General features: G+C 50.8%; 1 protein-coding gene across 5 annotated transcripts in view; it reads right to left on the bottom strand.

Moving 5' to 3' along the window:
* RPS6KA2 (ribosomal protein S6 kinase A2) overlaps positions 1–12510 on the bottom strand; it is a 332623-nt gene that overhangs the window by 67864 nt on the left and 252249 nt on the right. For all 5 annotated transcript variants that reach the window (XM_026505196.4, XM_057310898.1, XM_044386467.3 and 2 more), the window contains one exon: positions 1042–1122. In XM_026505196.4, coding sequence (XP_026360981.1) covers positions 1042–1122 — 81 coding nt within the window. The remainder of the gene's footprint in view (positions 1–1041; positions 1123–12510) is intronic.

Below are 12510 nucleotides of genomic sequence, written 5' to 3'. Positions count from 1 at the left end.
TGGGACTGGATCTGACAGGCAGCTGTGAGAGGGGGAGTGTGAGCCTCCCTGCACCGCCCGCTGCAAGACAGAGCTCGGGCACCTGCCTGCAGCCACCAAGCCTTCCAGCAAATTCACACCCACCGTCACTCTTAAGAGCTTTGAAAGGATAAGCCGCACACCTCCTACACGAGGCTGCAGTGTTTTCTTAGTATTATAAGAAGTTAACCAGCAAAGAGTGAGAAGCCGCTGCCCTCCTACCTTTGGGCAGGGCTTACACCTCTGCTTCCTCCCGATTCGTGAAAATGTCGTGGACAGCCCCCCACACCTGATGCCTTTGAAACTAACAAGGTAGGGTTTTTTTTCCCCCTGTATTTCCCTCATATTAATTATTCAGTAGGGTGGTAAGCGTTCATGTTGTCTGGTGCCCCTCACTCATTATTTTTAATTTGATGATATCACTTACTCTTCCCTGAGGAGGGAAGTGACAGAAAGCAAACTCAGAGGAGTTTGTGGGGTGCTGCAGGCCTTAAGAATCACAATTCTTTGATTGTGTCTCATTTCTCTTCCAGGAAACAGAAACAGTAACCTCCCTTGAAAGAAAGTTTCAAGGGTTCAATGAGCCACTTTAAGCATTTTAGCTTGAAACACAGTATTCACTTAAAATATAGAAGGTGATGCCATTCTGGTTAAAGAAATTATTGGGTCATAAAGCATTTTCTTCTAAAAAAACACAAAAATATGTCACAGATTCACCCCAATCTAAGCCAAGAGACCTTTCATTTATTTTTTTACTACTTTATCAGTGATGATAATTTAGTTGGTAACAAAGTATAGCTCCCTCACTTTAGTCTCTGGTTAAAACAGGGCATCTTGCTCCCTCAGAGCGGGAAAAGGCAGAAGAGATTATGGGGCTGCAGAGGGAAGGCAGCCCCACACCCTGCAGGCCGGGCCCTGTGACCGGAGGGCTCTTCTCCTGACCTAGTGCTGTTTTATTTTCCTTAGATTTGGGGAAGTTTGCCTCGGTCCTATGAAAAGTAGATTATGTTTTACTCTATTTACCATAATGAAGCTTTACAATGAAAGGGTGATTCACTTCTGCCAAAATGTCTCTCTCCATCTTCGATCTGACTCGGTCCCGAACTGCAAAACAGAAAAACAAAGGCTTTCAGGAGGCAGGAATGGAGTTTTAGAGAACATGGAACATAAAACATTAGCTACAAATAACCTCCGTCAACGTTTTATTACAACAATTTTCAAGCAGACACAAAAGTTGAAACAGTAGGATAACGATCACCCTTAAACCAACCACCTAGAGTCAAAAGCTGACTTTCTGACACATTTGCTTTCCTTCTGGGTCTTTTCTCTGTTTCTGTCTGTCTCATCACATACACACATCGTAGCCAAAACTCTGACACTCAATCATGGACACCAAGACACTTGCCTCCTAGCTGTGTTTGCGAGCAGCATTTCCTAGGAGTAAGGACAGTCTTACAGAACCCCTGACACGACTGTCATCTCTAAGAAAATTAACAATCATTCCACAGTGTCATCTAATACCCAATCCATGATCAACATCCCCACCCCACCATGTCATTTACAGCTGTTAGTTTTCCCAATGTGGGAGCCAGTCAAGATTCACACGTTACATTTGATTGTTACATTTCTTTATTCTAGAATAGAATGGTCCCACAGTTTTGTTTTGTTTTTTTCATGCTTTGTGGACTTTTTGGTAAGGCCAGGCCAGTTTCCTGTATATTGTTCCATATTCTGGGTTTGTTTGATTGTTGCTTAACTGGTGGCTCTCCTTTATTTCTTGCAAACTGAGGTTAGGTCTGGAGGCTTTATAAGATTGAGGCTAAACATTTTCAGCAAAAGTCTCTGAAAGACGATGCTGTGTGCCTCTGATTGCAGCGGACGAGCTGTGCATGCCACGGGACCCTCTCTAGATGATGCTAAATTTGATGATAGGATTAAAGTGACAAGTCATCGGTCTCTTACTGTAAAGACCGCAGGTCCCTTGGTAAGTGATAAGTAACCTGCAGGATGGTATTGGGTATGGAGTGAGCTATGGGCCCCAACACCACTTCATCCAAGAGTGTTAGCACGTGCACGTGAACGATCCTTGCCTGAGTCATTTAGGGCTATAAAATGGTCATCTACTCATTTCTGACAGAACCGGAAATCAAGAGGAAAATTGCCTCTGTCCCTGAGGGTAAGTAGGCACGAGGGATTTTTAAAAAAAATTAGCGTGTTTTAACCAATTACATCATTATTCTTTTTGGTGCTGACATTGTCCAAACTGTAGCTATCTGGGAATACAGATGGAATTACTTTTGAGGCAAAAATAAACACGCCAAATAGGATCACCACTTGAGAATAAGAATAACCCCAAGATTCCCATAAGCAAATTGATATGCCAAGGGCAGCGACCTCGTACCGCCGCACATGAGCAGAGGGAGAAAATCTCCAATATTCCTGCAAGTGACCAGTGTAAGTATTGTGTGACCGGACCAGGCATTTAATCCATCCATATTTTGGCTTTGTGAAGCAAAATTTTAAAGTTTTATTTAAGAAATGCTTCCCAAAGAATGACTGTAATAAAAAAAAAAAAAGGGAAAAAGACAAGTGTTGGAGAGGACAGAGCCAGAAGTCGGAACCCTTGTGCAGAAGCTGGTCTCCGTGGAAAACATGAGTCTGCTCCTCAAACGGTTAACCACAGAACTGCTATCTGACCCCACAATTCCACTCCTAGGTTTACGTCCCAAAGAACAGAAGACGGGAACTCACCCAGGTAGCTGCACCCCCATGTTCACAGCAGCACTACTCACAACAGCCCAAAGGTGGAAACCAGCGGAGCATCTGTCAACGCTGAGCAGATAAGCAAAACGTGCTCTAAGCGGACAGCAGCCTAGTACTGCTCCTTGTAAAGTAACAGAACTTGGACGCACGCCACGGCCTGGAGGAGCCCTGAACGCACGACACGGAGTGAACCAGGCCAGACACAAAAGCACAAATACTGTGCGGCTCTGTTTATGCGAGGTCCCTCCAGCCATCAAACTCCCGGTGACTCGTGGGGATGGGAAGGAGCCGGGGGCTGGCGGAGGGGCAGCAGACAGACCTTCTGTTCGCGGTGCCAGCAAAGTTTAGGTCTAGAATGTGGTGATGGCTATGCAGTCCTGGGAATGGAGGTAACGCCACTTGTAAATGGGGAAAACGATCCATGCTATGTTACATGCATTTTACCACAATTAGAGCAGAAAGAAGTCCTTCCTCACTGCTGGTCACAGGACATCTCCGACCTTCTGCTTTGTTAACCACAGCTTCGCTTTTGCTTCAAGTATCCACGCTCTCTGGAGCCCCCTTCTGCTTCGGGGCCGTGGCCGTGCGCGCCTCGCCTGCCTGCTGGGACAGGGTGGCCCGCCGGTGAGCAGCGGCCTGGAGCACACACCCTGTCGCTTGGCCGGCGGTCTGCTCTCTGCTCACCCTCCTTGCACGTAAACCGTGGATGGTAACGGAACCTGCCTCACGGGCTTGTCATGAGGACGAGGAGGCAGCGTGTGAATCCCTTACAGCTCACCCCGTGCTTGTGCTCATCTGTGGGGTGGGCTTACTGGGGAAGGCCCCGGGGCTTTCTCTGATCTTCCTCTTCCGTCCACCGCTGGTCTAGTCCCGTACCAACGCCAGACCCTGGTGACTACAGTGGCCTTGGTGTCCCTTAGCATCCAGAAGGGCCTCGCGTCAGCAGAGAGGGCTGTGGGCAGAGCTGCAGGCCTCCCATGGCACCCGCACAGCCCGGCCTTCTCTGTGTCCCTGCAGCCCCCAACTCCCAGCACCAAAGCACCAGGCAGGGGGGTGTGGGGGTCTGGCTCGTCACCGTCCATGCCCCAGGTGGCACACAGTGGGTCCTCTTCTGGCTGGACCAGCGGAGTTGGACTTCATTGCTCACAGGGCCTCAGGGAGCACGTCACCCAACCCCGCATTCACGGGAGAGCAGACGAGGCTCGCTGTGGAGAGAAGCGGTGCCCCAGGCCAGGCCGGTTGGCACGGCAGCCTTTCCTGGGTGCATCCCGCCGGGGCGCGGTGCACCGTCCCTGCTGGGAACAGACTCCAGCCTTGAGGACACAGACCCTCAGGAGATGACGGAGACACAGTGGCCTCGGCTGGAAATGAGCCGTGAGTAAGAGCCGTGAGTGCGGACTGTGGCCCCAGGAACGGAGTGGAGCATGGCGCTCGGAGCAAAGATGGTCACTTGGCGTTTTAGTTAATGAGGCCTTGTATCACTGAGCTGCGAGCCCCGAGTTCAGATCCTGCTTCCCTCTGTGGTCGTGGTCCCTGAGGGCAAGCCCTTCAGGAGGTTGTGGGGCAGACGTCATTGTCTTGCCTCCCCGTTTATCACTTGTGCGCCTCCGTCTGGTGAGCTAGGCTCTGCTCAGTGGCCTCTCTCTTCCACGTAAACGGACAACGGGCCACAGATAGCAGAGGTGCAGGTGCCGCAGGCAGAGCACGGGCACCTTGTGGGGCGAGAAGACACTGACCCCGGGACAGGGTCAGTCCCCCTGCTCCTCAGAGACAGGACACTGGACGGTGAAGGCACCGCTCTCCCGGCCTCACCTTGAGTTTCCTTCTCCTCCTGCCCACGCCCTGTCTACCGGGTGTCGGTCTTCTCTGTGTGGCACAAGGACACAAAGCTGCTGACTCTGCCCCCAGCGAGTAAGAGTCTGGGAGCCGTGGTGCGGAGACGGCAGTGAGGGGCACCCCCGGAGGCCTCTCTGCGCATGTGGGAGCCGGGACGGGGGCCGGGGAAGCAGGAGGGACACTGGGGGGACGGCAGAGCCATCGGCTGCAGGTACAACCCGTGAGTGACCATGGGGCCCCGTGACTGTCCCTCCTAATGCACAGAAGCCTTTCTAAGCTACCTGCCATGGGGACCCACGTGTGTCACCCCGTCCCAGGACTGGGCTGCCTCCTCATGGCAAGGAGCTCTTCGATGCATCCGGCCAGCCTCCCGGGGGTGTCCTTTACCTCAGCGGAGCAGGCCAGGCAGACAGGGCCTGTGGGAGGGTAGTCTTTTGTCCCCCGAGGTGCGTCCTGCTCTGGGAGAAGTCTCTGTTCCATGCGCTGTCCGCCGACAAGATCCGCGGAAGCAGAGTAGCTAAGGAAAGGGGCCACCGCGTTCCCACACCCACCTAGCATCTCCTCGCAGGGCCTGGTCTTTAACGCTGGTTTAGAGCATCTAAACGTCCCCTAAATAGGACTAGTCTTGTCATTGTCCTAGATGTGTTTGGCGTGAGGAAACCTGCTTCGTCGCATACCTGCATACCGTGCTGGGAATGGAGACCAGAGGCTCTGAGAAGCCTGGTGAAAAAGTTAGAAAAAGACCTTACGTTTAAATTTCCAAAGAACTTTTAAGTGATAGCAGAAAAAAAAATTTCCTACCTACGTTTTACACAAAAATAAATCCCAGATCTATTAAAGAGTTAAGTGTTAAAAAAAATCAATCCATGAAGATGATAACAAAGAGGAATGCCCTTCTGATGTCTGGGCGGGAACTGGGTTCATAAAAGCAAGGGAGAAATGACACAGGGAAGAGGTGGAGACTGACTGACAAACGTCCACAGACCGGCCGGCCAGAAGATCGTAATAGTAAAAGGCCAGCAGAGTAACAGCAGAAGGTTGTGTGGGGCAAACAGAAAGAGGTCAAGAGCTCCGTCAATGCCAGAGCCCCGAGTGATGGAAGAGACAGATCTAACAGCTCGGCTGGGGAGACGCGTCCGCACACACGTGCGTCATGACAGCGACTCTGCAAGTGTGCACGGGTCCTCCCCAGCCGGCGGGAACAGGCTGTGTTCACACAGTGCACGGTTTTGTCAGCACTGAGACGGCATCCCCGACCCTGCCATGTCCAGGGACCCGCAGGACGGAGCCAACAAGGTGTGGAAGGCCAGCGGTTCCACAGAGCGGTGCCCCTCGGCCACAAGACCACGTGCGGGTCGTCTCCAGGTCTGCGGATTCTGTCCAGCCGAGCAGAGCCCACGCTCCACCCTCACCAATGCCTCTCCCTGCCCCGCTGGTTGCTCTCAGAGCCAGGGATGGCAGGAAAGGCCTGGACCGGCGGCTGTGCCACATGACTGGCAGCCACGGAGCGTCCTGGCATGAAGAAAGATGTGGGCATGGACAGCAAACGTGTCACTGTCTGGTGCTGTCTTCGAGCTGCCTCTGGGACAGCTCAGGGCGCTGATGGATTTTGATTCCTAAGACCTAGATGCATAAAAAAGAAAGCCCAGAGAAATGCTTCCTTCCTCCCTGCATTGCTGTGGCGTCCAAGTCACAGAACATGGGAAAGATGTCGTGAGCAGAGTCAAGAGACCATCACGCTGGCCGGAGCAAAGTGCCAACCGCTGTCTCGCTGGGTCGTTCTAGGCTCGGGCAGAACCTGGAGTCCGGCCACATTGAATCTCCCCGGGATTTTTATTCCTGGAATTTGACGGGTGAATCTGGAATTGAGTGGGGCTTGCTACTACAGATATAAAAAGAAAAATGTTCTAAGCTATTTTGAGATTCATTAATAAACCATAGGTATTGGGGATAAATGTTTTGTTTTTTTTTTTTTTTTTTTTTTTTTGTATTTCAAACCAACCCTGTTTAACTGCAGCTGCCCTGCAACGTGGAGATCAGGGCATGTGGTTTTCACGACTGGCTTTGCTCTGTATGGCAATCGGCATTGCCCCGGTGTCAGCTGTGACCTTCATGTGTCCTTTGGCCATCATGGCCTGTGGCAGCCCCAAACACTAAGATGAATGTGGAGATGCTCAGAAATTCACCTTACGGTGAAGGGCGTGGTTTCTTTCCCAGGAAAACAGGGGACAAGACGCATTGTGGGATTACCCTGGTGGACAGGACATACCATACAAAATACAGCGACTTTCTGGAAACCTCTTTCTTGTTTCTAAGCAACGCACTCCTTTAGACAACTTTAGATGTACCTACTCCTTTGTGCTTATGAGGAATTTAAATTTAGGACATTCCAACCTGTTAATTTTTTTACTCAACCACTTGGCCTGTTCTGGAGTTTAAGGAGTTAAAAGTTGGCACATGCCCCTTTCCAGTAAAAAAAATAGCTCAATACCCATAGTCCTTTGAGATGTCCCAACAAGTGAGAAACCAAAATGCAAGGCCTGTTTTTGCTGGCCAGCCTAATGGCTTGGCACCTTGGAGTGGAGAGGTTTTGAACCTCGAGGCTGCTTCTTGGAACCTACACCCCCTCCCTCTTACATGTCAGTGGGCTCCCCGAGAAATGGCCAGTCCAGTCTGAGCCAGTCGGAAATGCTGGAGTAGGACGGGAGTCCACGCACAGGTGGGAGGTGAGCTCAGGCCCGGCTCAGCGCCGTGACCTCTGCTCACCGCTTCCTTCCCTTGCCCACACTCACTGGGTCTGAAATTCTACCCCAAGAGGTCTCCCGGATGCAGATGAAAATCTGTCCTCACACAATACAGTTTAATCTTCAAAGGTCAAACTCGTAAGCAAAAAGTGGCCTCCCGTGAGTTGTGCTGCTCAAGTCTAATGGCCAAAACTGGGGCATTCTTTAGTCCAGAGAAAGAAGAAAGGAAGAAAACCATAAATAATAAAAATCAAAAATGGAAACCATGTTGGTTACCACATGAGGCCTCACTCCCCAGGATTTGTCTTTTTCTTTATACCACATTATTTAAAGAGAGGGGGACATGGTTACTTAAGTCCCTTCTTGACTGAAGAATCTTCCTGTGGATGAATCTTCAGCCCATTTCTCTTCTACATTTACACTGCATAGACGTTAGAGATGACAAGGAGGGAGAGTCACCTATTTCCTACTTTTTCTTTTTTTTAAAAGATTTTATTTATTCATTTGACAGAGAGAGACAGCCAGCAAGAGAGGGAACACAAGCAGGGGGAGTGGGAGAGGGAGAAGCAGGCTCCCAGCGGAACAGGGAGCCCGATGCGGGGCTCGATCCCAGAACCCTGGGACCACACCCTGAGCCGAAGGCAGATGCTTACGACTGAGCCACCCAGGCGTCCCTATTTCCTACTTTTTAACCTACCTACAAGCCAAGACACACAGTTCTGGTAGAACAGATAAAGGACCATGAAGTAGGGTAACGCGCCTTTTCCCTACGGGTGGTGTTCACCTAAGGTACAAGGTGCCTCTGGGAGGCCTGAGAGACAGGCCAGCAAGGTATAAGGGGGGGCCATCGCATTTTACTTTCGTCCCAGACCGTGTACTGGGAAAATAACCCCTGAATCGTGAAAGCCCTAAGGACAATCAGCGTGCTGTGGCTTCTCGTGTGGAAATGACAGCCTGGGTATGTGGGGGGATGGGCTGGGTCCCTCGTGCCTGTTCTCCCGGGAGGAGCAGCAGATTCTGATGTCACAGCTGCCAACTGTGGGACGGTGGTGAGGGCTTCGCTGCTCTGTGCCTCAGTGTCCTCATTTGTGCACTGAGGATCGTGCTACCAGGAGGGCACTTGGAACGTGTGCTTGCGACTTGGTTTACTCTCCTCCCCACCCCAGGAATTTGCAATCCTCCAAATGTGAACCAACTGATATTCATGAATTTGCCTGGAAATAAAATCTGTAAGGTGCTACGAGAAGCTCTTTCTGAGCAAGCCAGTGTCGCAGAATGAAGCGTATCGGTGTAAGAGGAAAGGAGTCAATGTAACAGTGCGGGAAACAGCCTTCTGAGGGCTGAGTCGGACGGGGACGAGCGCAGCGGCTGTGATCAGTATGAATGTAACCCGTGTGTGTCCATCCCGGCCACCACACACTCTGCGCTCCCAGTGTATCTGCTGACAGTCCGAGTGATGTCATCAGAGCTCTCCTTCGTAGAGAACGGGTGGAAGATTAGCAGAAACAGCCCCGACCAGCCATCCGACGAGCTTGGAAGGCAGCCAGGTCCACGTCCTTCGTCCTCGTGGTTGGCGGCCCTCCCACCGCTGCCAACAAACACATTTGCCATAACCATAACTGCCAGGAGTCACGGAACTTGCTCAACAAAGAGGATTTGCCAGAATAATGTATTCTCCCCCTTAGAACCAATAGGATAGAGTAAGACTCATTTCCTTCAAAGCAGGGAATGCCCACCTTTGGGCGTGGAAAGTTGACTTATAGGGAAGACGGTTGAAAAATTAGTTCTGCATGAAAACACAGGTGAAGTCCTATCAGGAAATCATCACTGCAAAGAAATCTTTCATGCAGGGAGCCCTTCCACATGGTGGCGGACGGTCCGTGAAAGGAGAGAACGCGATGCCGGAGCCGGGCTGCGGGGGGTGCGTCTGGGCCCCTGGGCACGTTCCAGCCCCTCGTGGCAGCTCCTGTGCTGGTAGCTGCAGACCCCGGGCTGGAGGAAGACGGAGTTCTTCTAACCAGATGGCAATTAGGGTCCAACCTCCCTCCTCACTCCCGCACACAATCAGACCTCCCCAAATCTAGATGGGAAAAGCCCTAACACACCTCCGAGTTTCACAGAGAACAGGAGCAGAGCCGAGGACAGCCGGCCCTGAACTTCGCCCTGCCTGCAGCGCCCGATGCCCACCGTGAGTGTAATTCTCACATCAGCACCACTACGAGGGAGGTACTCGCGTGGGCATCACCCATTCTAAGTAGGAGGACACGAAGGCAGGTCAGGCTGCCACGACAACAGAGCCCGCAGAGGAGAGGCAAGACGCGCCCCAGGGCCCAGGTGTGTGCTCCCGACCGCAGTGTTGGGGTCCTCTCCTTTGGGGGTGACGAATTCTTGTGTAGACACCCACCCAGACCAACCGACTCCGAACCTCGGGGTGGCCCCCAGCAGTGGCAGCCCGTGGAAGTCCGGCAGGCGATGCTGGCTGTGGCCACCATCACTAACGTGGGCGGCAGTCCCTATTTGCCGACCCACGACCCAGGAGATGGAGGCAGCCTGAAGAGCCAGGCTGTCTTCATCCCTGGTCTCATGTGTGGGGCTATGTGTACGGTCATTTGAGCCCCATTCCCTTACAACATGAATGGGGCATCAGCCTTTGGACTCGTGATGTTTGGAATATTTTATATGGAATTGTTCCTGTAACAACTCAGTGTTGAGTAATGACTACCGAGTTGGGAAGGAAGGGGAACATTTGCAAAGGGTCCTTAAGCTGGCAGGAAGCAAGCAGCAGTGCCCTGCAAGGCAGGAAGAAGGTGCTGGAAGATGAGGGCGGGGGACTGGGGGGCCGGCCAGCTCGTCACACCCTCAGCTGCTGAACGGTTGACATTTCCCTTACAAGTGATGTGCCACCTCCTTAAAGAAAGAGGGCAGGCGCCTGACAACTCCACACTTTTGTAAAGATAAAATAGGGCTGTCAGAAACCATTATCCTTCTGTCACGTTATTTGGAATTCCACTGACAACAATTCTCTCTTTCGCACACATGACAGTCACCCGTGTTTCTGAGAAACAATCTGGAGTTTTATGATGACTTCAGCGAGTCCTCCGCCCCCTTTTCATGTTTACCTTCTCAACATGATTTCACTATTCAAATTCCTTGCATTTTCGCTCTGGGGGGGTTGTCTGTACTTTCGGCTGCTGCTGGCGAGCGGGGAGCGTCACCGCGGTCACCATGCATTCCTTGTCTCTCTCGCACACGTGAAGGTGGAGAGGATCTGGAGAACACGGGCTCGTGAGTGCGGGGTGGTGGAGCTCAAGCAGGTTTCAGGAATCCTTGGAGCCAAGCCTCTTCTTCCGTGAGTGAGGAAGGAGGGAGGTTCAGAGAGGTCGGTGTCCTCTCCCTGTGCACACAGACACCCGGCCTCCTTCCTGCACATACTCGTCCTCCTATCATGGGTCCAAGGACCACCTCACTCAAAGCACTGTTTTGTAAGTCTTTTTACTTCCTCTCTTTTAAAAATTTTTTAATTTGAGTTCAATTAATTAGCATACAGTGTATTATTAGTCTCAGAGGTAGAGTTCAGTGAGTCATCAGTTGCATATAACACCCACTGCTCATCACATCACGTGCCCTCCTTATCGCCCATCACCCAGTCTCCCCAACCCCCACCCCCTCCCTTCCAGCAACCCTCAGTTTGTTTCCTGTGGTTAAGAGTCTCCTATGGTTTGTCTTCCTCTTTGATTTCATCTTGTTTTTTTTTCCCTCTCTTCCCCTATGATCCTCTGTTTTGTTTCTTATAGTCCACATATCAGTGAGATCCTAAATAATTGTCTTTCTCTGATTGGCTTATTTCACTCAGCATAATACTCCCTAGTTCCATCCACATTATTGCAAATGGCAAGATCTCATTTTTTTTGATGGCCAAGTAGTATTCCATTGTGTATATATATACCACCTTTTTATTTTCTCTTAAGAAAATAAATCTCAATTGCCTTTCTGGAAAAAAATCTGTTCTTTTGTGATGGACCACTATGGAAAGCCAGAACAGTAAAGGATGTCAAATAATGTTTAGTTTGAAAGACAGCTTTTAAAGGAGCACAAGGACATGGGAAATCTTCCTATTCTTTTATGTTTATATGGCTCATTCTCACTGTAAAGACAATTTTACATCATCAAGCACATTGTTCTGGAGTATCTTACAAACAACTTTACCCTATAAAAAATGAAACATGTTTTATTTTTGTTGAGAATTTGAAATATAGGGTATAAGGAAGAAAATAAAAGCTATCGGTAATCTTGAGTCTGTTTTCATTTTGGCCCATTTCCTACTAGCATGACGTGTATCTCCTACTTGCTCATACACGCATGGACCCGTACTGACGGACATGTCGTGCTTTGAACAACGTGATGATGGCTCTGCGGACGCAGCTTTCTATCCTGTCTGATCTGTGTAACACTGTGTCCAGGGCACTTTCCCAAGGACACCGAATCAGATCACAAACAAATGTGGAGATGTGCATCCGTGGAGGGTGAATCACTGAGCTGGAGTGCTTGGCACGAGCTGAGAGGTCCAGGTTAATGCTGACGGGGTGCAGGCTTAGCGGCGGGTTCAACAGAACAAAATCTAGCCCCTTGACCCGACTTTCTGCCTCCAGAGTAGGTGCACAGCCACGTCCCCTGACAGCCATTCCAATGTCACTCCTACTTTCCCTCCCTCTCCTTCCAGGGCAGGGGACGGTGAGGTCATATATGAGGGGAAGAAGGGACAGTTGTGATTAAAGGGAAGAGGAACCATGTAAGGTCCCATCCTTAAACAACCTCCTTCGGAAGAACATTTGCTCTCCTCGGAATACCTAGGATGCGAACGTCTGTATTTATTTGGTTCACGGATTTCCTGGCCCATCTTGTCGGTTACCTTATTTGCCAGCCAAGAGTAAGCGACGTGTCTGCAGAGAATGATATATTCCTTATATTGTCCCCTGAAAGCACCTGCTGAGGACATTGTCTTAACACCTAAAAATTCACATGCTGCCTTGACATCTTTGAGCCTCACAGAGCCCAAAGGCCTAACTGTGAGCCCCCTGCCCTTGACACACAGCTCCCCCAGCCCGGGAGAGGGGCCCCCACCTTGCGGGCTCCTGCTAAGCCGGAGCAG

Source organism: Ursus arctos, unplaced genomic scaffold (genome assembly GCF_023065955.2).
Source record: "Ursus arctos isolate Adak ecotype North America unplaced genomic scaffold, UrsArc2.0 scaffold_13, whole genome shotgun sequence".
In the NCBI taxonomy this organism is placed as follows: Eukaryota; Metazoa; Chordata; class Mammalia; order Carnivora; family Ursidae; genus Ursus; species Ursus arctos.
This window is presented reverse-complemented; position numbering and strand designations above follow the sequence as displayed.